This window comes from Eptesicus fuscus, chromosome 9, assembly GCF_027574615.1.
Source record: "Eptesicus fuscus isolate TK198812 chromosome 9, DD_ASM_mEF_20220401, whole genome shotgun sequence".
Taxonomy (NCBI): domain Eukaryota; kingdom Metazoa; phylum Chordata; class Mammalia; order Chiroptera; family Vespertilionidae; genus Eptesicus; species Eptesicus fuscus.
In genome coordinates this window covers 1,675,745-1,698,144 of record NC_072481.1, presented here as the reverse complement: position 1 = coordinate 1,698,144, position 22,400 = coordinate 1,675,745, and the positions used below count along the sequence as shown (strand labels likewise).

The following is a 22,400-nucleotide window of genomic DNA, read 5'->3' as shown; positions in this document are numbered from 1 at the left end:
GAAGAAAGGGCTGAGCGCTGACCTACGAGCGAGGAGGCGAGGGCTCCGCTCCCGGTCAGGGCGCAGGCCCGGGTTGTGGGCTCGGTCCCCCGCGTGGGGCTGTGGGAGGCAGCCGACCCACGATTCTCTCTCATCGCTGATGTTTCTCTCCCTCCCCTCCCCCTTCCCCTCTGACATCCATAAAATTACATTTAAAAATGAACAAGAGGAAGGGCATTGTGGCGCCTGCCACAACGCGGACGACCCTTGAGGACCCGAAAGAACACGCGGACTCGCTCCCAGGAGGCCCGGCGTGGCCAGGGGGAGACGGCACCCGTGTTGGGAGGAGAGCGGCCGAGGCTCAGGACTGGCTCCCACAGCACGGAGCGGGGTGTGCTCGCCACAGGCGCCCCATGGGTGGTCCCTAAAGCCGAGACCCCGGGCCCCAGGGGCTGGGAGAGCGCGGCCAGGGGACTGGGCGGCAGGTGGAGGCCAGGTCAGCCCGGGGGGAGGGGGGGCTGGCTTTGCTGGACCCTGGCCCGCGGGCCCTCTTGTCTGGAGTCCACGCTGAGCGCCCAGCTCCGAGGAGCAGCGGGGAGGGTCCGGGGTCCATCGCCTCCCGGGGACACGGGAGAAGCCCACCTGGGGGACGGGCCCGTGTGGGGCTGCGTCTCTGGCCCGGTGGGAGCCCGCGTGGCTCCGGGTCAGATGGACTCGGAAGAGACAGTCACGGGGACACGTGCTTTATTGTTACAGAAACGACAACCCACCGACACAGCTAACAGACCCCGCCCCTCCCCGAGACGGCACCCCGAGACGGCACCCCGAGACGGCACCCTGCCACGGGCCTTCGCGCTGCTCCGGGCGGCCGCACTCACGAAAGACGGCGTTTCCTCACACCGTGAGCAGGTAGGTGCCCCAACCGACTGTGGGCTGGTGTGACAAGGGACACCGCGTCCCAGATCGTCCCTGATCCGTGCGTGGGGCCCGGGGCCGCTGGGCGGGTGAAAGGCCGGCTTTCCGGCAGCGCAGTCGACGTGGGGACCCAGCCAGAGCCCGTCCGGGAGCGGCCGGAGCGGCGGGCACGGGTGGGGACGGAGACCCGAGGGTGGGATGCTGACCGGAGCTCCCGGTGTGGGCCCGGAGGGGGTGGGCTGTCCCAGGCCAGCGTCCTCCAGGTCTGAGCAGCGTCCCTCCCGCCTCTTCGCTGCCTGGAGAGCCTCTGGCCTCAGGTCCTCAGCTGGGAAAGGGCAGGACAGGCGCCGGGGCCTGGTGAGGGGAGAAGGGGCGTCGCCACGCCCAGCCCCCCGCGGCCGGGAGCCCAGCGCCTTCCCCGTGACTGCGACCTTGGGCCTTCGAAGGAGGTGTATTTGGGGAAGACTGCAGACCCCCAGCTGAGCACCTCCAGCTATTGGCAAAGCCTGGTGCCCGCTGGACTGAGCTGCGCTGTACCTGAGGCTCACATCCCTGCCCCAGCCAGAGCCTCCAGGGCCCGGACAGCCCTGAGCGTGGTCCAGGGGCCACGTGCAGGGAGGGGGAGGGGGCGTCTGGGTCTGGGGACCACGACAGGGAGGGGGAGGGGGCGTGTGGTCCAGGGGCCACGTGCAGGGAGGGGAGGGAGAGGGAGGAGTATGGCCCAGGGGGCCCCTGCAGGGAGGGGGGTGCCGTGTGTGGTCCAGGGGACACCTGCAGGGAGGGGAGGGGCTCCAGCGGCGGCGGAGGAAGCTGCCTTTAGCCCAGCGGAGGCGGGATGCTTGCGCTCCTGTGGGGGGGACGCCTGGCCTGGAGAGGGCCGCGAGGCAGGTGTGGGCGGAGGAGGCCTAGGGTCAGGACAGCGCTGAGCCGCTGGAGGTCTCCCTGCCCCCACTGACACCCCTCCCCACCCAGACTCCCCCAGAGCCTGGAAACCCAGCAAGGAAATTGGCATGTGACGCCCGCCCGCCCCGTTCCGCGGAGCCTGAGGGAGCCCCCTGGCTCCAGACCAAGGGTGTCAGCTGGGAGTTCACAGCCCCGAGCACACCCCAGGGTCCCCGGCTGTGTCCACCTGCCCAGCCGGGGCCTCCCCGCTTCTGTGGCCTCAGTGACAGGGGCACAGACGGGAGTGACCCACAGGGACCTGCTGATTGGAAAGCGCCAGACGCCTGCCCCAGCGGTGTCTGGTGTCTCAGCTCAGAGTGCTCGCTGGTCAGGTTCCCCCCACCCCACCCCACCCCCGCCGCCTGGAACGAGGGGCTCGCATCATCCCTGCCCTGCAGCCCCATCAGGCTGGCACGCAGAAGCCCAGGAGGGACCTTCCTGTCCCGCTCCCTCGAGGGGGAGGGGCTCCCCCTGCCCCAGCCTCCAACTTGCATGGGTCAGCAAGGGGAGGGGGTGCTGTTTGACAGGAGGGCTCCCCCCGCCCCCAGCCCCAGCGCCTCCAGGCGGCCTCTGCATCGGGCTTCATCCCCTCAAGCCAAACCAGGGCGCCACAGGGAGAGCCCCGCTCCCTCCAGCCAGGCTTGCTGCCCTGGACCTGGGGCCCCCTGGGCGGAATCCCACAGGGAATGTTAAAAGCGAGGTTCTTTAAAAAAAAGGCCGACCCGCCAGGCGGAAGTGTGGTTTTATCAAGCAGCGACAGCGCCTGTCCCGAGGAGCCTGCCTTCCCGTCCACTGCCGGTCCCCAAGGGAGGGGGCTGTGGCCAGCGGTGCGCAGGGCCTGGGGGGTGCCCCCCTCCCCTTGCCAGGCTCCCTGGGCCCCCAGGAGGGACCGTGCGCTCGGCAATGCTCCCCTCCCGGCTCCGCCAAGTCCCGGCATCGCTGGCTCCGCACACCCTCCGCGCAGCAGCTCCGCGCGTCCCTCCGGGCCAGGCGCACGGTCCCCGGGCGGCCTCTCCCGGGCTCGGAAGGCTGCGCCTGGCTTTGTCCCAGGCACAGCCCAGGTCCGGCCTCCGGGGCAGATGTTGGCAAAAAGGAAGAGACAAAGCCAGGCTTCGCAGCCTCGGTCCGCAGGGGCCCCGGCGCGCTCTCCGCGGGTCCCGGGGCGCGCGCCCTGCCTCCCCGGCCGCGCGCGCCCTCGCCGGTCAGTTGGCCTCCGCCTCCGTGAGCTCCTCCTTGATGGACTGTCTCCGCGCCTTGCAGTCCGGGAGGTCGAAGCCGAAGTCCGCCCACTCGTCGGGCGCCGCGCCCGCGCCGGAGCCGCGGTTGGGGATGGTGATGGTGTGGCGCACGCGGAAGTGCACCGCCTCCATGACGCGCTGGCGCGGCAGCTCCCCGGCGCCGCCGAGGGCGAAGGTGGCCGCGTTGCTGCTGGAGCGGATCAGCTGCTGCGCCCCGCAGTCGTGGCTCTGCTTCAGGTCCTGCAGGCCCCGCCAGATGGTCAGCCGGTACTGGTCCGGGATCTCCAGGGCGCCCAGTTCCTGCGAGAGCGGCGGGGGCGCGGCCTTGTTGGAGGCGGAGCCGCAGGCACTGCTCATCCTCTCCCTACGCGCCCTCTGCCTGGGGACCCCCAGCTCCCTGCAGGGCCCCCAGGACCCGGAGGGATGAGGGACCCCCTGACCTGCAGGGCCCCCAGGACCCGGAGGGATGAGGGACCCCCTGACCTGCAGGGCCCCAGACGCTCTGGAACTTGACAGTGGGGTGCAATAGAGCAGCTCTGAGGGTCCCACAGGGACCGGAGTCTGGGTGTCCCCCCCCCCCTGCCGCGGACCTGGACACGCCCTGTTTTGGGGGCCCTGACAGGTGTCAGGGGGCTAAGGAGTGAGGATGTGCTAGGACAGAGTGTGTGTGGTCCCTGCCGAGCTGTGCACGGCCTGGGGCCCCATCTACCAGCCGCGTGACCAATGCGCCGGGCCTGGAGGACCTTCTGGCTCCCGGCCCCTGAGACCAGAGCTGAGCCCCGGACCCCCACCCTGCCCGCACACCCCGCTGTGAGGGGCCAACACGAGCGGGCCCGGCGGGGGTCACCAGGGACGTGAGTGGACACACAGGCTGCTGACAGGGCCCCTCGGAGCGAATGGCCCGGTTCCCGCCGACAAACCCGGTGCCTGGCCGCGGGCTCTGGCTGGGCTCGGCCCGGGCGCCTAGAGCTGGGGCAGTCCTCCGCGGTTTAGGACAAACTCCCCGGCCGGCTGGGTGAGCCGTGTGTGCTGAGCTCAGCAGGCTGGCAGCCCAGAGCCTGCGTCCCCGTGAGCGGGCGCCGACGCAGACCGGCTCTGAGGCCCCCGCCTTGGCCTCTGGAACTCTGAGACTCAGGCAGCCCTCTCCCGCCAACCACAGGCAGCCTGGCCGCTGGGGGCAGTGATCTCCAGTTGTGCCACCCTCAGCCCGCCCAGTGCCACCCCAGCCCACCCTGAGCCACCTCAGCCACCGCCCGTGCCACCCCAGCCACCGCCTGTGCCACCCTCAGCCCACCCCGTGCCACCCTCAGCCCACCCCGTGCCACCCCAGCCACCGCCTGTGCCACCCTCAGCCCACCCCGTGCCACCCTCAGCCCACCCCGTGCCACCCCAGCCCGCCCAGAGGGAGGGGAGAGCCCTCTGCCGGCCGGGCCTGCAAGCCAGCCAGGCGCATGGGGCGGGCGTTACCTCCAGGGTCAGGTTCTGCAGCTGGTAGATGCTGTGCACGCCGTGGGTTAGGGTTAGGGTTAGGGTTAGGGTTAGGGTTAGGTACAGGTACCTCCAGGGTCAGGTTCTGCAGCTGGTAGATGCTGTGCACGCCGTGGGTTAGGGTTAGGGTTAGGGTTAGGGTTAGGGTTAGGGTTAGGGTTAGGGTTAGGTACAGGTACCTCCAGGGTCAGGTTCTGCAGCTGGTAGATGCTGTGCACGCCGTGGGAGGTGAGCCGCTCGATGCAGTTGGGGCAGCCCAGGCCTGTGAGAAAGCTGCAGAGGATCCGCCTGGCTGGGCGGGCGCTGCCCCTACAGGGCGACTCCGGGGCACCCCACCGGCCACCCTGCCATGTGGCACAGCCTCCAAAGACACCCCAGCTTTTGTTGGGGACCCACTCCCTCCTCTCAGTCCTCCGCCTCTGCCTGCTCTCCACAGGGCGAGGGGCAGACACGCGGACAGCGGGCAGGAGCCGCGAAGGGGCTGGGGCAGTGGGTTAGCGGCAGGGCCCAGCAGCAGCCCACGTACCTGACCAGGCTGGGGTCGGCGTGGTAGGAGGGAGGCGGGGTGCAGTGGGACCCCGAGACCATGGGCTGGGAGCTGTGGCTGCCGTTCATCTCGCCGTTGGCCGGCAGGGTGTGGCCGTGGGTGTTGAGGATCCCGGGGCCTGGTGGGAGGCGGGGGGCCTGTCTGAGGCGAGGCACAGCCCCCCCCCCCCGCCGGAGCAGGACTGGACCGAGGGGTCCCCGTGGCTGTGCCTCCTGTCGTGGCCGGAGCTGCTGGGCGAGGGCCCCTGTGTGGGCCCCGAGCTGGGCGGAAGCGTCCTGTCCGGAACCGGGCCTCCCCTTGAGCCTCCCCAGCCCACCTTGGGGCCCCGCTGCCCAGCCACTCACCCACGGGCCCCAGGCCGGGCCCGGCCGCAGAGCTGTGCGGGGGCGGCTGGCCCACCAGCTGGTTGACCGAGGGCAGCTTGCTGACCCCGCCGTGGGGTTTGTTCACGGGCGAGAGGACCGGCCCGTAGGACGGAGGCTGCAGGTGGCCCCTGCTTGGAAAGGGGCACCGTGTGGGCAAGCTTGCCCCTCAGTCACCTCCACCGGGTGCCCCTGCCCAGGGGGGTGGGGACCCTGACCCCTGGCCCCGAGCGGAGGTGTGAGCGCCACCTCCCTCCTCACCCAGCCTGCCCAGGACGAGGTGCCTGCCCTCACGGGCCGGGCCGCGGGGGAGGGCGGTGGGCGGCTCCCGCCACTGGCGTCGCCCTGGGTGTTGGTGGGTTGGCACTGCTCCGACCACCCCCTCCTCACCCTCCCGGCAGTAGGCGTTTAGGGCGCCCCTCGGTGGGAGAGCAATCGGTGCTGGCCGTGGCCATGCAGGCAGGGAAGGCCTCCTGGAGGAGGGGACGCCAGGCGGGGCCTCGCTGCCCGTGCGGAGGCCACGTTCGGGAGGGATGTGTGGCCCCGGCCGCGGGCCCGCCCCCGGAGGCACTCACGGGCGCTGCAGGAGCTGCTGCTGCTGCCGGTAGGACTCCACCACCTGCTGCGGCACCAGCTCCATCAGCTCCAGGCTCTCCTTCACCTTCATCAGGATCTCGAAGTTCTCCCGGCCCCGCACCTGCACGGACGCAGCCCTCTGCCCAGGCCGCCGAGCCTCGGACCCTCAGCCCCTCCTCCCCTCCTCCCCCGGAGGGCGGGCGGCTGTCCTCTGTCCACACGGCCACGCCCACCCTTCCCTGCCCCTGAGCCTTCACCGCCCTCTCCACCCCTCCCCAGCGCTCAGCACACGCGGGGTTCAGGGCAGAGGACTCAACGAACAGGGGGTTTTAGGAGTCGGGGCTCATTGACTCAGAAGCGCAAAGCTCGCCTAGCGGGAGACCGGTCCTAGCCAAGCACGCGGTGACGCAATCCGCCAACTGGATGGTTCATGTCGCGTGATACTTGTGTAGCCGTGGGTGACAGTGAGGTAGCTGCCAGACCTAGACTGGGGGAGGGGGGGTCCTAATGCCTGCCCGCCCCCCCCCGGAGCTGTGTCATCCACAGCTGTGTCCAAGCTCGGAGCTGCCGACGCAGACCCTGACTTGGCGGCGTCTGCTCTCCCTGCGGTCCGCCCCGTCTGGTCTGGCTCTCTGGGACCGGCTCTCCCCTCACGCACCTGCCACCGGCAGGGCGGGTCTCAGCCCTCAGGGTGACCGGCCGCTCCGGGCTGCCCGGTGGCCCCGCGTCTCCCCGCACCGTCCCGCCTGGGCTCGCCGATCGGGACACTCACGTGCATGTAGTACACGTCCTCGTCCCCGTGCCGCCGCTTCTTGGCGCTGGGGCCCAGGGCGGGGACGGCGGAGGGGCCCTGCTTGAAGGCTGGAGGGCCGGGCGGGAAAGGCTCTTGAGCGGCAGGGAGGAGGCGGGACAATGCAGATACAGCCAACGGGACCCCCGCGCCCCCATGCCCGATGGAGCTGGACCCGGGCGGCCCGGAGGGGGGCTGGCTCTCTGCCCTGAACACAGGCTCGCGACGCCCCCTGCCCGCGTTTCACCCGAGTCCCCAGGGCAGGTCCCGCACTAACGCTCGGGGTGGCCCCCGCCCCCCCGGCCGGAGCCCTGCTCACCGCGCTTGCTGGCCGCCCCGCTCTTGGCGGCGCTCTCGTTCAGGGCCTGCTGCTCCCGGTAGTGGTCCTCGTCGGCTTTGCGGTCTCGGCCGGGACACGCGCAGATGCGGCCCTCGAAGGACCGGCGGCCCAGCACCTGGCCACTGCAGGAGCAGCGGGACGGAGCTCAGGCCCAGCCCTGCCCGCCCGCCCCCCCCCCGCCCAGCTCAGACTGGGAGGGGCCAAGGGGTCGGGACTGAGTGACCCCTGCCCTCGGACACCAGGTCCCTCCCAAGGCCCATCCACTCATCTATCCAGCCCCGGAGGCCCCACCCTGCCCGCACCCTCTGCAGGGCGCCTGTCCACCCCCCTGGGCCCACCTCTTTTTGCCTCCCTGTCTCTGCCCCCCTCCCCCCGCAGCAGGGTCGTGTCCCCTCCCCCCCACTCCACCACCCCCGCACTGTGCGCTCACTCGCGGGCCTCCAGGGTGATGATGACGAGGATGGGCCGGCGGTTCATGCCCCCCACGCAGCTGCTGTTGCACATGAAGTTGTACAGGATGGTGGTGAACTCCGTCCCCACCTACAGGGGAGGGGCAAGGGCTGCCGCGTCAGCACGTGGGCCCCAAACCACTAAGGTGGGGACTCCTGGCCTTCAAAGCACCATCCCTCACAGCTGGTTCTGGCCCTGGGGAGGCTTGGGGGAGGGTGCATGCTCTGCGGTCCTTTGTCATTGACCCCCCCACCATCCATCCACCCATCCATGCATCCTTCCATCCATCCATCCATCCATCCACCCACCCACCCTCTATCTATCCAGTCACCCATCCATCCATCATCCATCCATCCACTCATTTTTCCATCCATCCACTCATCCATCCATCCACTCATCTATCCTTCCATCCATCCATCATCCATCCATCCACTCATTTTTCCATCCATCCACTCATCCATCCATCCACTCATCCATCCATCCATCCATCCATCCATCCACTCATCTATCCATCCATCCATCCACTCATTTTTCCATCCATCCACTCATCCATCCATCCACTCATCTATCCATCCATCCATCCATCCATCCATCCATCCATCCATCCATCCACTCATCTATCCATCCATCCATCCACTCATTTTTCCATCCATCCACTCATCCATCCATCCACTCATCTATCCATCCATACATCCATCCATCCATCTATCCATCCATCCATCCATCCATCCACTCATCCATCCATCCATCCATCCATCCATCCACTCATCCATCCATACATCCACTCATCTATCCATCCATCCATCCACTCATCCATCCATCCATCCATCCATCCACTCATCTATCCATCCATACATCCACTCATCTATCCATCCATCCATCCACTCATTTTTCCATCCATCCACTCATCCATCCATCCATCCATCCATCCATCCATCCATCTATCCATCCATCCATCCATCCACTCATCTATCCATCCATCCATCCACTCATTTTTCCATCCATCCACTCATCCATCCATCCACACATCTATCCATCCATCCATCCATCCATCCATCCATCCATCCATCCATACATCCACTCATCTATCCATCCATCCATCCATCCACTCATTTTTCCATCCATCCACTCATCCATCCATCCACTCATCTATCCATACATCCATACATCCATCCATACATCCATCCATCCATCCACTCATCCATCCATCCATACATCCATCCATCCATCTATCCATCCATCCATCCATCCACTCATCTTTCCATCCATCCACTCATCCATCCACTCATCCATCCATCCACTCATCTATCCATCCATACATCCACTCATCTATCCATCCATCCATCCATCCACTCATTTTTCCATCCATCCACTCATCCATCCATCCATCTATCCATCCATCCATCCATCCATCCATCCATCCATCCATCCATCCATCCATACATCCACTCATCTATCCATCCATCCATCCACTCATTTTTCCATCCATCCACTCATCCATCCATCCACTCATCTATCCATCCATCCATCCATCCATCCATCCTCCATCCATCCATCCATCCATCCATCCATCCACTCATTTTTCCATCCATCCACTCATCCATCCATCCATCCATCCATCCATCCATCCATCCATCCATCTTCTATCCATCCATCCATCCACTCATCCATCCATCCACTCATCCATCCATCCACTCATCCATCCATCCATACATCCATCCATCCATCCATCCATCCACTCATTTTTCCATCCATCCACTCATCCATCCATCCACTCATCCATCCATCCATCCATCCATCCATCCATCCACTCATATATCCATCCATCCATCCACTCATTTTTCCATCCATCCACTCATCCATCCATCCACTCATCTATCCATCCATCCATCCCTCCCTCCCACACCCATGCACCTATTACTCATGTGAATGTCAAGCACTGTGCTGGCTCTGGGTACCAAATGAACTCAGACCTGGCCGAGAGGCACAGAGTGCTATGGTCTGGTTGCCTGACCATGTCTCCTGGCACAGGTTGGAGGTCAAGTCCTGGAGGCTGAGTGTGAGAGGGCACAGTGTGAGTGTGCAGTGTGAGTGTGCAGTGTGAGTGTGCACGGTGTGGGCACAGGTGTGAGTGGGCACAGTGTGAGTGGGCACAGTGTGAGTGGGCACAGTGTGAGTGGGCACAGTGTGAGTGTGCAGTGTGAGTGGGCACAGGTGTGAGTGGGCACAGTGTGAGTGGGCACAGTGTGAGAGGGCACAGGTGTGTGTGTGCACGGTGTGGGCTCTCCTGGGCAGAAGGGTGCCCTGCCCGCCGTGGCAGACCCCGGCCCAGCACACACCCCGTTCCCAGGGAGTGTGTGGAGCACTGAGACGTGAACACAACGCGGGGGCTGTGGTTTCCTGGCTCAGAATGTAACCGCCCGTCACTGGCTTCGGGAACAGCCTTTCCCAGACACCAGCAGGGGGCAGGAGAGCGCTGCTGGCCAGGCCAGGCCAGCCCGGCAGGTGAAGGTGGGCCAGGCGAAGCGGGGGAGGGCAGGGCCATCACACCCACCCTGGGCCCTGGGCCCACTGAGCTCAGTGCCGCTCTGAGGCCTGGGGGGTGTGGGGGCGGGGAGGGGGGCCAGGGACAGCGTTGAGGGTCTCGGGTTGTTTCAGAACCAGGTAGAGGAGAGGGCTCGCTGTCCACCCCCTGCCCTGGCCCCAGCCCACCATCACCCTCGGCCCCTCCACCCCCACTTCTCTTCACCCCCAGCCGGGCCCACATCGGCTCCAACGTGCCACCCCCAGACCGCTGCCTTCAGGTCAAGGTCCGACCTCCCAGGTCTCCGTATTCTGCCCATCTCTTGCAGCCCCCCACCTTCCAGCAGTCACCCCTCATCTCCAGGCCCTACATGCCCCTGACCGGGGGTCTCTCCTATCCCCCTGCCCTCCCACTATCCCCAACGAACCCCAGTCCTCCAGTCTCAGCCCCTCCAGCCTCGAGTCCTGTGTGTGGGAAGAGGAGACAGATGTGGCTCAGGGGTTGAGCGTCGACCTATGAACTGGAAGGTCAGGGTTCGATTCCCGATCAGGGCACATGCCCGGGTTGCGGGCTCCATCCCCAGTGTGGGTGTGCGGGAGGCAGCTGGTCCATGATTCTCTCTCATCATGGATGTTTCTCTCTCTCTGTCTCTCCCTCTCCCTTTCTCTCTGAAATCAATTAAAAATATATTTTTAAAAAGGGGGACAGATGAGGACTGAGCCCAGAGATCGTTAGCCATCCCCCCAACCCCCGTAGATGGGGACCCAGTGTCCAGAGTGGCCGGAGGGCGAGGTGGCCGCAGGAGCAGGACCTGGGGGTGAGGGAGGCGCTCCACGCCATGGACTTCACGTGGGGACACAGGACAAATGCGTCTGCCGGCTGAGGTGACCCGAGAGTCTCTGCCCGGCCCCCCACAGGTGCCCATGGCCCCCCCACACCTGCCCGGCCTACCTGGGGGGGCTCGTAGGGCACCACGACGCTCTGCCTGCCCGTGGCAGGGTCGTCCACGTACTGCGAGAGGCTGTTGCCCTCCACGCGGATGAGGTGGCTCGGGGGGGCAGACTGTCCTGCCGGAGGGGACACGGCCTCAGAGGCGCCCAGCGGGTCTGGCCGCCCCGGGGCCCGGTGTGTCCCGCACTCAGCACCTCGAGGCCTGGCCCTGGGCCTCTGGGTGGGACGCAGGCCAGCAGCCCCGGTGCCCTGGGGGTGCCAGGCCCAGCAACCCTGCCCGCCTCTCCTCAGGCACCCGCCCCCAGGCCTCAGCCGGCGGGGCTGGGAGGAAATGGGGGGCGCTGAGCCCGCCCTCAGCCCCTCCCGCGGCCCTGCTGCTCCCGGGCTCGGGGCGCAGGCTGGGCCTCACCCTCGTTGAAGTCCCGCCCGAGCTCGTGGTTGGGGCAGCGCTTCACGACCTCGGTCACGTGCTCCGCCTTCTTGTAGACGGGCATGGCGCGCACGGCGGTGCCCGGCGGCGGCGGCGTGGACACCTGGATCTGGATGGGGCACGTCTTGGCGATCTGGCAGTACAGCTTCTTCAGCAGCGGCGAGTACTGGACGGGGCGGGGGGGGGGGGGGTGGTGAGGCCACATCCCAGCTCCACACCCTCCCGTGTGCCCCCGCGGGAGGCGCCCCTGCCCCAAGCTCCCCGAGGACGGGCGCCCACGCGGTGGCCGCTGAGCGCTCTACATGGGCCTCACCCTGGAGAGGTGGGCACCATTATGTCCCTTGTTTGGATGAGGACAGTCGAGGCCAGGAAAAGGAGCCGGAGCTGGGGGGAGTGGGGGCTGGGAGGGGGCTGGGAGCCGGGTCCGCCCAGTCAGCCCACCTGGCTTTTCCTGCCATGAACCTCACGTCCCCGGGCCAGGAGTGGCGGGCAGGAGTGGCGGGCAGGAGTGATGGGGGTCTGTGGGCCGCGTGTCTGGGCGGCCCCAGCACAAGGGGAGGGAGAGGCCAGGGAGGGAGGCACCTGGGCTCACCAGCCAGCTCCCGCGGGGGTGGAGCCGGGCTCCGAGCGCAGGTGAATGATGTGCCCTTCCCCCCCCCCCGTCCCCTCCCCAGCCCCCCGCAGCTCCCAGACAGACCCGGGTCTGAGAGCAGGGGCTCCCCCGCCTTAGGAGCCTGGTCCCGACAGCAGGGGCGTGAGGAGGGGACTCGGGCCGCTCCCAGCCGAGCCCAGTTCCGTACACAAGCCCCGTTGACACATGGGGCGGGGGGCCCAGGGGTGCTCGTGGGGTCTGGACTTCCCCATCCCAGTCCAGAAACGTGGACCTGCAGCAGCTGGCCACCGCACAGTCGGGGCAGGGGGCGCTCGTGGTCACCCCGCCCCAGGGAGCAGCCGGGAGCTGTCCCTGGTACTGCCTCTCCCGGAGCCGGGCCGGGAAAGCAGGGCGCTGCCAGGGTGGGGGGTGGGCAGGCCCTCGCCTGGGCCAGCAGCGGGTGGGCCAGGCTCAGGGGACCACGGGGAGCGCCTGTCCCTCCCTCCCTCCCTCCGTGTCCTGGTGAGGCCGGCCTCGCACCCCACTGGGGTCCCCGCCGGGTGCTCCCTGCCGCCTGCCCCTCGGGCCCTCGGGCACACACCTGCCCGCCCCACCCAAGGGCCACGTTGCCGTGGTCCCCACACCTGGCAGCATCAGGGGTGACGTCGGCGGCTGGGGTGGGTAGCAGGGGAGCCTGGAAGGCCAAGCCTGGGGTCGGGCAGGTGTGACCCGCAGGGGCCCCCACGCGGGCACCAGGTGCCCCTCCTCCCAGAGCTCCGGGCCTTGGGGTGGGCGCTGAGGACACAGGGCAGAAGGGACGCCTGGTCCCCGCCCGGCCCGTGGGAAAGGTCCCGTGAAGACACGCCCTCCCCCGCCCTCCCTCCCGCCTCTCCTTCCCCGGAACCGCTAGATGGATGTGTTTCAACAGATTCGGAGCCGATAAAATCTTATTTATCTTCGGCTGTTGACACGGAGCCGCCCAGACTTGCCCGCTCCGGGGTGCGCGCATCCCCCACGCTTGCAGGAAATGCTTTGCCCACACGCTGGGGTATGCCCACCCTGCCCTTCTCCGCGCACCCCCCGCTTCCCTCCTCCAACCCCACCCCTCTCCCCGACCCCCAGTCCTCGAGGGGCCGGCCTGGCTGGGAGCTCAGGGCCGGCAGGGCTGAGGGGGCCTGGGCAGGAGGTGGCCGGCGGTGGGTGGCGGGCGAGGCACGGAGCTGTTAATTCCTGGCGCCCACTCCTCAGCTGCGGGGTGCCCAGCACCCGACGTGGGCAGGCCTGGGCAGGAGGAGAGTGGAGAGGTGATAATAACTTGTCTGTCATTTTCCAGGGACATGCAGCATCTTGCAAACCGCAAATACCGTTAACCAGCTCGGGCGAATCTGTTACAACAGATTCTGGAAGACCAGGCTGCGGGCGGGGGGGGGCGGGGGCTGTTTTTTAAGTGTTTTTTAGGGCCCACTTTTATCTGCTCTCTGTGCGTGTGTGCGCCCGTGTTCAGAGCCACGTTCTCTCCGCTCTGAGGACCCCCCTCCCCAAGGCCCAGGCCCTCTCCCCCTGGGACGCCCACGGCTGCAGCACGGGGGCCTCATCAGGAGGCTCACAGGGAGCCCAGGCCACCAGCCCCTGAACCCATGGCCCCGGGTCAGGGACCCGTCTCTCCTTCCTGGTGAGGAGGGGCCTCCGAGGTGACATGAGCCACAGGACACTCGCTCCAGCCCCTCAGGGGCCTGTCACCCTGCACTGCCCGGCTCACTGCCCAGATCACTGGCCAGATCACTGCCCAGATCACTGCCCAGATCACTGCCCGGCTCACTGCCCAGCTCACTGCCCAGATCACTGCCCGGCTCACTGCCCAGCTCTCTGTCTTGCTCAGCGGGAGCTGCAGGGTGGGCTCTGACAGGTGCCAGGAGCTGGGACAGGGTCGCAGGGAAGCCACCAGCCTTGAAAGGAGGTGGGGTCACCCGCGACAGCCCCCCAGCCTGCTTCAGAGCACGCACAGACGGCCCACAGGCAGCTCCCCAAAGTGACCTGGGGCCGGGTGGCTGGGAGCCTGCAGGGACCCCCGTCACCCGTAGAGCTAGGGCCTGGCCCGGTCATGCCGGCTCCCAGAGGCTGCTGTGGTCCTCAGGTCAGGGCTGGGGGGGGCCAGGCTGGCACCCCGACGCAGGCTGACAGCCGGGGTCCCCTCACCAGAGCTCGGGGGAGGGTCCACGGGACACAGAACCACGCAGGCGCTGAGTGACCAGGACCCTGTCCAGGGGCGTCCACAGAGGCGGTGGGCAGGAGCTGCCCACTGGGGAGAGGGAGCCTGGGACTGGGGGCCTTTCAGGAGCCAGGCAGCCTGACCCCAAACCCCCCCACCCCCGCCCAGATGCCCTTGCTCGGCCTGCTCATCCCGCGTGGGCTCAGCCGGCTGAGACGCCGGGGATGCTCAGTGCTGGGCTAAGGTCCTGGCGGGCGGGCAGCAGGGTCACGCTGAGCTGACCAGGAGAGACCACGGCACCGGCGGGCCAGAGGCCACATCAGCAGCCTGGGCAGCCGGAGATGGCCTGGCCCAGAGCGGGCAGGGGCTGCGGTGGGCCACGGGCCTGGGCCTCCCTCCGTCCTTAGTCTGTAGGCCAGGCGCCTCCTCTGGCTTCCTCTGGCCCCGAGGGGGACCGAGGCTGAGCAGGGCATGTTCCGGGGCCTCGGGGACAGGGCGGGGCTTGCAGGAAGCCCCTCTCCAAGGGCACACACCGTGGCCGTGTCCCCCAGGCTCAGCCAGGTCCAAAGCGGGGTCACCCTGCCCACCAACTGCCTGCTGACTGCCAGCTGCAGCGCCCACAAAGCTGCCCTGGGAGGCAGGCGCCCGCCCTCCCCGCCGCGGGCCTCGTGGGCACACGCGCTGGCAGGGACCCGGCGGGGGCTGTGGGCCAGGCCCCAGAGCTGCCCTGCGTGGGGAGGGGCGGGAGACTGGTGGCCAGTGGCTCTGCCCACCACAGACCGGGCCCTCCCCTGCTGCCCGGCCCTCATTCCCACCCCACGCATGCTCTCTGGCTGGCCTGGCCTTGTCTGCCCTGGGGATTGGGAGGGTCGGCCCACCTGGGCAGGTGCTGGGGTCCGCGGGCACCTCTGCCTGTAGGACAGGCTCGGGGCCTCTGGCTGCGGCGCGCCATTCTGATCGCTGCTGGGCCCGGTGCCAGCGGGCACCACAGGGCCAGCTCCCTCCCGTGTCCTGCAGCCCCGGGGCTGGCGCTGGCCCAGGGGCAGGTGCCTGTGCGAGAGGAGGGAGGAGGCCGGGCCTTGGCCCTGCTGTGGCCGATGCTCAGGGCCCGCCCCCCCCCCCCCCCCCCCCCGCTTCCCCTCCTGCCCCGGAAGCTGCAGGTGAGTCCTTAGTTCAGAGCCCCTCTGTCCGGAGGCAATAAGTGAATCCACTCCCGGCCAGGGGGGAGGCCGGGGCCTCTGAGCCTGGGGACCTGCACGCCCAGGACCTGCGCGCGGTCCTCTCAGCTGTTCGTTCCGGGTGGAAGCAGCCAAGGTTTTGCTGAACCTCCTGAGGGTCCCGGGAGCCGGGGGCCGCCGGGTTCCGGTTTCTAAGCAGGTGGCCCCGGGGAGGGCCTGGCCGCTGAACCAGGCGCTGACAGGCCAAGTGGCCCCGCCTGCACTGACAGGTGACCATGAGCTGGGACCTGCCCTTTGAGCTTCAGTGCCCTCATCCCTGTGGCACGGACCTGCGACGTGGGGCTCGTTGGAAACAAGACCCTGCAGCCCTGGCCAGTGTGGCTCAGTGGATAGAGCATCGGCCTTTGGACCAAAGGGTCCTGGGTTCGATTCCCATCAAGAGCACATGCCTTGGTTGCAGGCTCCTCCCCGGCCGGGGCCCTGGTCAGGGCTCGTGCAGGAGGCAGCCAATCGATGTGTCTCTTTCACATCGATGTTTCTCTCTGTCTCTCCCTCTCTCCCACTCTCTCTAAAAATCAATGGAAACATATCCTCGGGTGGGGATGCAGCAACAACAAAAAGACCAGCAAATACAGGATGTTCCTCCATCAAACCTCGGTCGTGGCGTGCCCCGCCCACAGCCCCAAACTACGGAGCTGACGCCTGCCTCCCCAGGGCTGTCCGGGTGTCCCCTGCCAAAACCAGGGCGTGAGGTAGGGCTGTGAGTCCTGTGACCTCCAGGCCCAGGGGCTCCCCCAGCTGCCCGAGAGGCGGGGTGACCCCAGCACAGGCCCCAGCCCGGTCCTATCCCCGCCGGGGCCGCCTGCAGCGAGCGCGTCCCGCCCCCGGCGCCTCCACACGGGGGGGGGGGGGGGGGGGGGGGGGGGGGGCGGCTGGGCGGCCTCCCGCGCGCTGTTTCCCCTCCTGACCCACGTTCGTCTCCACCTGAACGGACGCTTCCCTTGGCTTCAAGTGCGCATAATTGCCGCTGGTGCCAGGAGAGGGATTAATTCCACGGCGCATTCCACAGGCCGGGGTAGCGCACCGGGACGCTCGTGTTGGGACACCTCCGCGGCTGCTTCCCGCCGGCAAACCTCCCAGCGGCTGGAACGCGTTCTCCCGACCCAGCGGCGTTGACTCAGCCGCCTTCCACCAGGAACCCCGCGCAGCCTCGGTTCCCGCCGCCTTCCACACGCTCCTCCCGGGCCGGGAGTGTGCTGCTGCCCCAGGATGGACACACGCGCACACACACGCATACACACCCATACACACACATGCACACATGCACGTGCACACACACACACACGCGCGCCACACACACAGATGCACACACGCACGCACAAGTGCACCAGGTCTGGGGCAGCTGGAGGTCACGTGAGGGCTGCGTCCAGGCTGCCCCCCCAAGGGACCACACTGTGCAAAACCTCACTGCTGTGCCCCCGCTGCCTGCCCTGCAGACTGTGGGCAGGGCCCCTCGCCACCCAGAGGTGCCCCAAGCCTGGGCGGGCCTCCACCCTCACCAAGGCTCCCGCCTGCCCTCCGGGCCCCAGCCCCCCATCTCAGCAGCAGCACAGCTGGGAGCAGGCAGAGGTGAGCCGGGCTGGAGGGGATCCAGACCCCTCCCCCCACGGCTGCTCCTCCCTCTGCTTCTGTGACTCCTGTCGCCGTCTGTCCCCATCACGGCCCACCCGTGGGGTGTCGGGCGGAGGGTGTGGAACAGGGACAGACACCTGGCTCCACCCCCCCACACACACTCCCCGGTCCAAGACACATCGGTGCCCGAGGGCTTCCTCGGTTCCCCAACTCACAGCGTCGGTCTCCCCTCAGCCCAGATGGGCCCGACGCAGACAGCCTCCGCCAGAACGGCTCACAGCAGGTGCTCCCCCCGCTGAGCACCCCTCCCCGGCCCTGCCCCGGCCCCGTTAGCACAGGTCCCTCCTGAGACCACCTCGTCCCGGCCTTCCGTGGCCGGTGGGCTTGTCAGAACCCTGGGCAGCGACCGGGGAGCAGCTCCCGGCCCCCCGGGGCCAGCTCAGACCTGCACATGTGTGCGTGTGTCCATAGGCATGTGTGCACGGTGCTTGCACGTGTGTGCATCTGTGCGGTGTTTGCGTGTGCGCACGTGTGTGCATTGTTTGCATTTGTGCGCACACGCGCATGCCTGTGAGCTGAGGGCTCCAGACCCCTGGTGCCTAAGGAACAGGCGTGAGACAGGACGTCGAAGAGCAGATGCCCCGCCCGGCGGTGGGGTGACCCGCAGCTCCGCGCCAGGCAGAGGCCAAAGGCCTGTTCCCCCGGGGCGGGCGAGGTGTGTTTCCTGAGCGGGAGGAGGAGTGACGGTGACGGCAGCAGTCGATCGGAACGGCACTTGAGAAAAATACGAGTTATCTATCAGTTACCAGCCGGCCGCGTGGCGCGGAGGCCCGGCAGCAAGTCTAGGCAGCGCCCGCTCAGCGAGACCCCGGAGCTGTGAGCGGGCGGCCAGCCTGGCGGCCCTGAACTGTGCGTGGGCCTGCCCACCCCTCCCCGGGCCAGGGAGGGAGCCTGTGGGGGGTCTGCTCCCTGAGGGCCGAGGTGCCAAAAATCTCATTACCACTGTTTGTCCCCCCACAGCCCTGCACCCCTGAGTGCCAGGGGGCGGGGGCACCCGGGCCGGCGGCAGCAGCAGCTCAGCTGCTAGAGCGGAGCCTCGAGGCCCCGGCAGGAGGGATGCGGTGACATCCTCGCGTGGGAGAGAGTCGGGGCGGGGCTGTCGCATGGGGGCAGAGCGACGGGCACAGGTGGGCCTTGGCCTGCCCCTGGTGGGGCTGGCGGGGCTGCCCCCATTCTGGGGGGACCGCCCTGGGGACACTTGTGGCCGAGAGAACTATGACCAAGCCACGCCCTCCGGGGCCAGGAGGGGGCAGAGGCCCAGGTGGGGAGGCAGCCGGCAGAGGGGCAGCTCCTGTCCCCCGGGGCCAGCTCAGCCCTCGCGGCGCTCCAGGCCGCACACACAGCAGAGACCCTCCCGCATCCTCAATCCTCAGACAGAGGACAGGCAGGGAGCCAGCCGCCCCCCCCCCCCACCGCCGCAGCCCCGTTCCTGCCGGGACCCCAGGGACCAGTCACTCAGGCCCTGATGGCAGAAAGGGTGCGGGGGCCGGGACCTGCCCCTCACAGGGGGGAGAAGGCTCAGGGAACATGCCTGAACTCGGAACCGGAGCGGAGCGGACCTCTGGCTGCCGGAGGCGTGCAAGTGTGAGGATGCGGGGGCCTCCCGGCCTGGCTCCCGTCACCGGCCAGACCTCCAAGTCGGGGTGAGGACCAGGACCACAGGCAATAGAGGGCCGAGACAGCTCTCCAGTGGCCTGCTCCCCCGCCCCATCGTCCCCCGCCCGCCAGGAGGTAAAAATGAAGCCAGCCCCGAGCCCGCCGCACTGGGCGGCCCGGGCACCTGTCCTCGGGCCTCATCGCCCGCTCGGCCAGGGGCGCGGGAGAGACAATTTACAAGTGAGGAGACCGGGCACTGACCCGCACGGCGGGCCTGAGCCGGAACTCAGCGAGGGGCCGGCCCCGGGGAGGCCACAGCCAAGCAGGGACCAGAAACAGCGGCAGGGGGACCAGACCCTGGACTGGCCCCACACAGCCTGACCCCGGGCCCCTGTGGCCCCGCCCCACCTCCATCGTCTCCCCACCCCCCAGGAGCGTGGGAAAACCACAGCCTCACCATCAGGGCAGTGGGTTCTTAAAGTGGCAGAGCATGGGGTCACCTGCTCCTGGGGGGGGGGGGGGCAGGACAGACACCCTGCCTAGACTTCCTGATGGTGTAAGCACGGGCTACTCCCTGGAGGAGGTGGCGCTGCCCCGTGGCACTGCCAGGCGTCCCCAGAATGGGTGCCAGGGCCGGACCCACGCTCCCCCTCTCAGGGGGTGGGCAGGAGACCCAGAGGGCCTTGCGGCTGCCTTCCCACCGGGACCCTGTGTGCCCGGCCCTCGGAGGTGGGCCTGAGGTCTGCCGGGGGGGAAAGGCATCCGGTGGGCAGGCATGGCTGGCGGCCCCTCCTGTCCCGGCTGCAGTGTGGTTAGGGACTCAGGGCTGAGCCCAGCCCCCGGCTCCCCAGGCCAGCACCCCACCATCTGCACACTCTGAGCAAGGCGCCTGGCCTCCCGTGACTCGTTTCCTCGGCTGTAAAACGGGACGACGGCAGATCTACCTCGCGGGCTGCTGAGTGGTTTCGAGAGTTCATGCGACCTCAGGCACTGAGCCCCGGCCCAGCCTGCGGGGTCAGGTGCGCGGGAGGGCATCCCGGTTGGCTCACTCCCCGCCCCCGCCCTCCCGCCCCCGCCCCGGGGCCAGGCCTGGAGTCCGAGGCACCGGGTTCTCCCGACTCCCCTGCCTCACGGCCGTGCGCGGAGATGACAGCCGGGGGCCACGCGTGAGGGCAACGCCACCTCCACCGACGACCAGCTACTCGGTGCCGACCCTGCCCCGGCCCAGGTGGCTCCAGGCAGCAGAGCCGCGTGCCCCTGCCCACCCAGGACGGGTTCAAACCAGAGCCCCCACCTCAGCACAGGAGTGCCGGCCGGACAGCCTCGGCGAGGCGCTCGGCCCCCGCCCCACGGACCTCGCCAGGGAGCCACGTCCATGCCCCCGGGCCCCGCGGGAGGCTGGCCGGCTCCGGCCACACGTCCGAGGGGTGGGCACACCCACACTGCCCAGCCCCGAGACACGCCTCCCGCCCGACGCTCCTCCCGTGGGGCGGCACGGCCAGGCGGAACCCGTGTGGACAGCCGGACCGCCAGGCACCCCGCGCCGCCTCCCTCGCGCCCAGGACGCGTCTCCCGCCGCCCCGCGCCCCGATGCCCGCCGGGGGCGGGGCACTCACGGTCCAGGTGGCGGACTTGGCGGTGCTGGACTGCTGGAAGGTGACGTCGAAGCGGTGGGGGCCGGGGTAGTCGGCGTTGGAGGGGATGACGGGCGCGGACGACGTGGTGTCGAAGGTGGAGCTGGGCTGGGCGTACGGGGAGTGGGTGGGCACGCTGGCCGCGTGCTCCGCGGGGTAGGGGCTGGCCGCCGCGGCGCGGCCGCTCATCTGGTCCATGGTGCTGCTCAGCAGATTGAACTGGGCCTGGCGGGAAGCGGAGGAGGGAGGGGGCCGCCGTCAGGCTGCAGCAAGCGCCCGTCCCGTCTGGGAGGTGTCCTGTTACAGCAGCCTTAAAGGGCCAGCCGCTCCGTCATCCCACATATTTCCCGGGTCCCCCCCGCCCTGACAGGTCACTACTTGTGCGGGATAAACTGGCATCTTCACCTCACCCTCCCCTCCATCCGCTCCCGGGCCGGGTTCCTGGGCTCCCTCGCACCTGGAGGCCCTGCCTGGGGGGTGGCCCAGCCCCGGCACCAGCCCTGCGTCCTCCCCTCCGACCCTGTCACAGCTCACGTGGGAGACCCCAGCGCCCCGGAACCAGGCCGTGGGGCCCCCATCATACAGGGTGGACACAGCCCGGGCTCTGGGGGGGATGCCTGGGAGGCGCTGGGGAACAGACTGGCCCCCGGTGTCTGCCATGCAGGTGGGGCTGGGGGCGGGGGGCGCTGAAGGCCAGAGGCTGAGCCAAAGCCTCTCCTGGGGCCTGAGAGGTGGGCTGCCTCCTGTGGCACGCCCCCCCCCCCCGCCGTGTCTCCTGTGGCAGCTCCCCGTCGTCACCCCCTCTGCCCACCCGCACCCGGGCCGGCTCCTCCCCAGGCTACACCGCGGTGGACAGCGCTCTGAGCTCACTGTGTGGGTGCGTCCCTGGGCCACCCTCTGTGGCGTCCAGGGACCAGGGATGGGCAGCCCCCACCAGGAGCTTAAGGGGGGGCCCGGCGAGGGAGGGGGCACTGCTCACGCCATGGTGCCTCAAATCCAGGGCAGATCCGATCCCCCCCCGCCCCCCCGGTGGCCGGCAGGGAAGCCCCTCCCCAATCAGGAGGCTCCGAGCAGGGGAGCAGGGCGGTGCGGGGACCAGCGGGGCTGGCCAGGTGGCCTCAAACGCTGCCACAGCTCCGCCTGCGTCTGGACGGCTCCCAGGTCCGAGGGGGCCCTCCCCACAGGCCCGAGGTGGGGGGCACTGTTCGTGTCTCCGTTTTACAAATGAGGAAACTGAGTCACGGAGTGGCAGTGACGTGTGGGTGATGGAGCGGCCCTGGAGGGTGGCACGGGAGACCAGCCAGATGTCTATGACGGGGGGGTTGGAGCCAGAACCTCGGGGATCAGTGGGGACGGTGAATTGTGGGGGCTTTTGTCTGGGGTCTCCCTGCCTCCTCCAAGTGCAAAAACATGCGCTCCCCGGGCTCAGCCCTCGCTGCACCCGGGCTCTCTCTCCACCCAGGGGGATGGGGCTGCGTGACCTGCCCCCGCTCCGCACAGCCGAGGGCACCCCTCCCCCGCCCCCCGCCCCCCGCCCCTCCCCAGGACGAGGTCCTTGGAGCCCCGGCCCCTCCCGCCGGGAAGATGCTGCACTGAAGCTCCCACGGGGCGCAGGTGACGGCAGAGAGGGCACAGGAGGCAGGTGCTCCCCGAGGCCAGGCCTCCGCCTTCCTCCTGACCCGGCTCCCGGGATGGATCTTGGCCTGGCGCCATAAGTGGGGGACCCACCCCCAGTGGGATGGGGGACCCCTGCAGGACCCGCCTCCCACCTTGGTCTGACAGCTCCCTAGGCCGCCCCCCCCCCCCCCCCGCAGCCTTCACTTGTGAAGCACGGAGGCCCCACCGCGGCGGCAGGCAAATGGCGAGCCAGCTACGGGCTCAGGGTTCCTCCTCCTCCACCGGGAACGGACCGACCGAGGGCCGGGGCTGCGGCTGGAGGCAGCGCCATCGCGCCGGTGCCGCGGGGC

General features: G+C 68.5%; 1 protein-coding gene across 3 annotated transcripts; it reads right to left on the bottom strand.

Moving 5' to 3' along the window:
- Positions 1–2,570: 2,570 nt before the first annotated feature.
- On the bottom strand, positions 2,571–20,652 carry TP73 (tumor protein p73). 3 transcript variants are annotated; one of them, XM_054721643.1, is made up of 11 exons: positions 20,416–20,652; positions 11,512–11,698; positions 11,103–11,218; positions 7,608–7,717; positions 7,157–7,299; positions 6,820–6,908; positions 6,047–6,168; positions 5,454–5,602; positions 5,089–5,227; positions 4,742–4,835; positions 2,571–3,374 (listed from the first exon to the last, which is right to left on the bottom strand). In XM_054721643.1, the coding sequence occupies exons 1-11, from the start codon at positions 20,629–20,631 to the stop codon at positions 3,039–3,041; spliced, it is 1,701 nt and encodes a 566-aa protein (XP_054577618.1). In that variant the 5' UTR covers positions 20,632–20,652; the 3' UTR covers positions 2,571–3,038. The 3 variants fall into 3 exon arrangements, with proteins under 3 accessions (XP_054577618.1, XP_028016712.1, XP_054577617.1); XM_028160911.2 differs by lacking the exons at positions 4,742–4,835; positions 5,454–5,602; XM_054721642.1 differs by lacking the exons at positions 5,089–5,227; positions 5,454–5,602.
- Positions 20,653–22,400: the final 1,748 nt, after the last annotated feature.

Bases quoted from the DNA above. Each gene is read 5' to 3' on its own strand.
- TP73 (XM_054721643.1), bottom strand. From the start codon at position 20,631: ATGGACCAGATGAGCGGCCGCGCCGCGGCGGCCAGCCCCTACCCCGCG. The intron at 7,300-7,607 runs GTGAGCGCACAG...CTGCTCCTGCAG, and splicing joins ATCACCCTGGAGGCCCGCGA to TGGCCAGGTGCTGGGCCGCC. The intron at 5,228-5,453 runs GTGAGTGGCTGG...GCCTCCCACCAG, and splicing joins GCCCGGCCTGGGGCCCGTGG to GCCCCGGGATCCTCAACACC.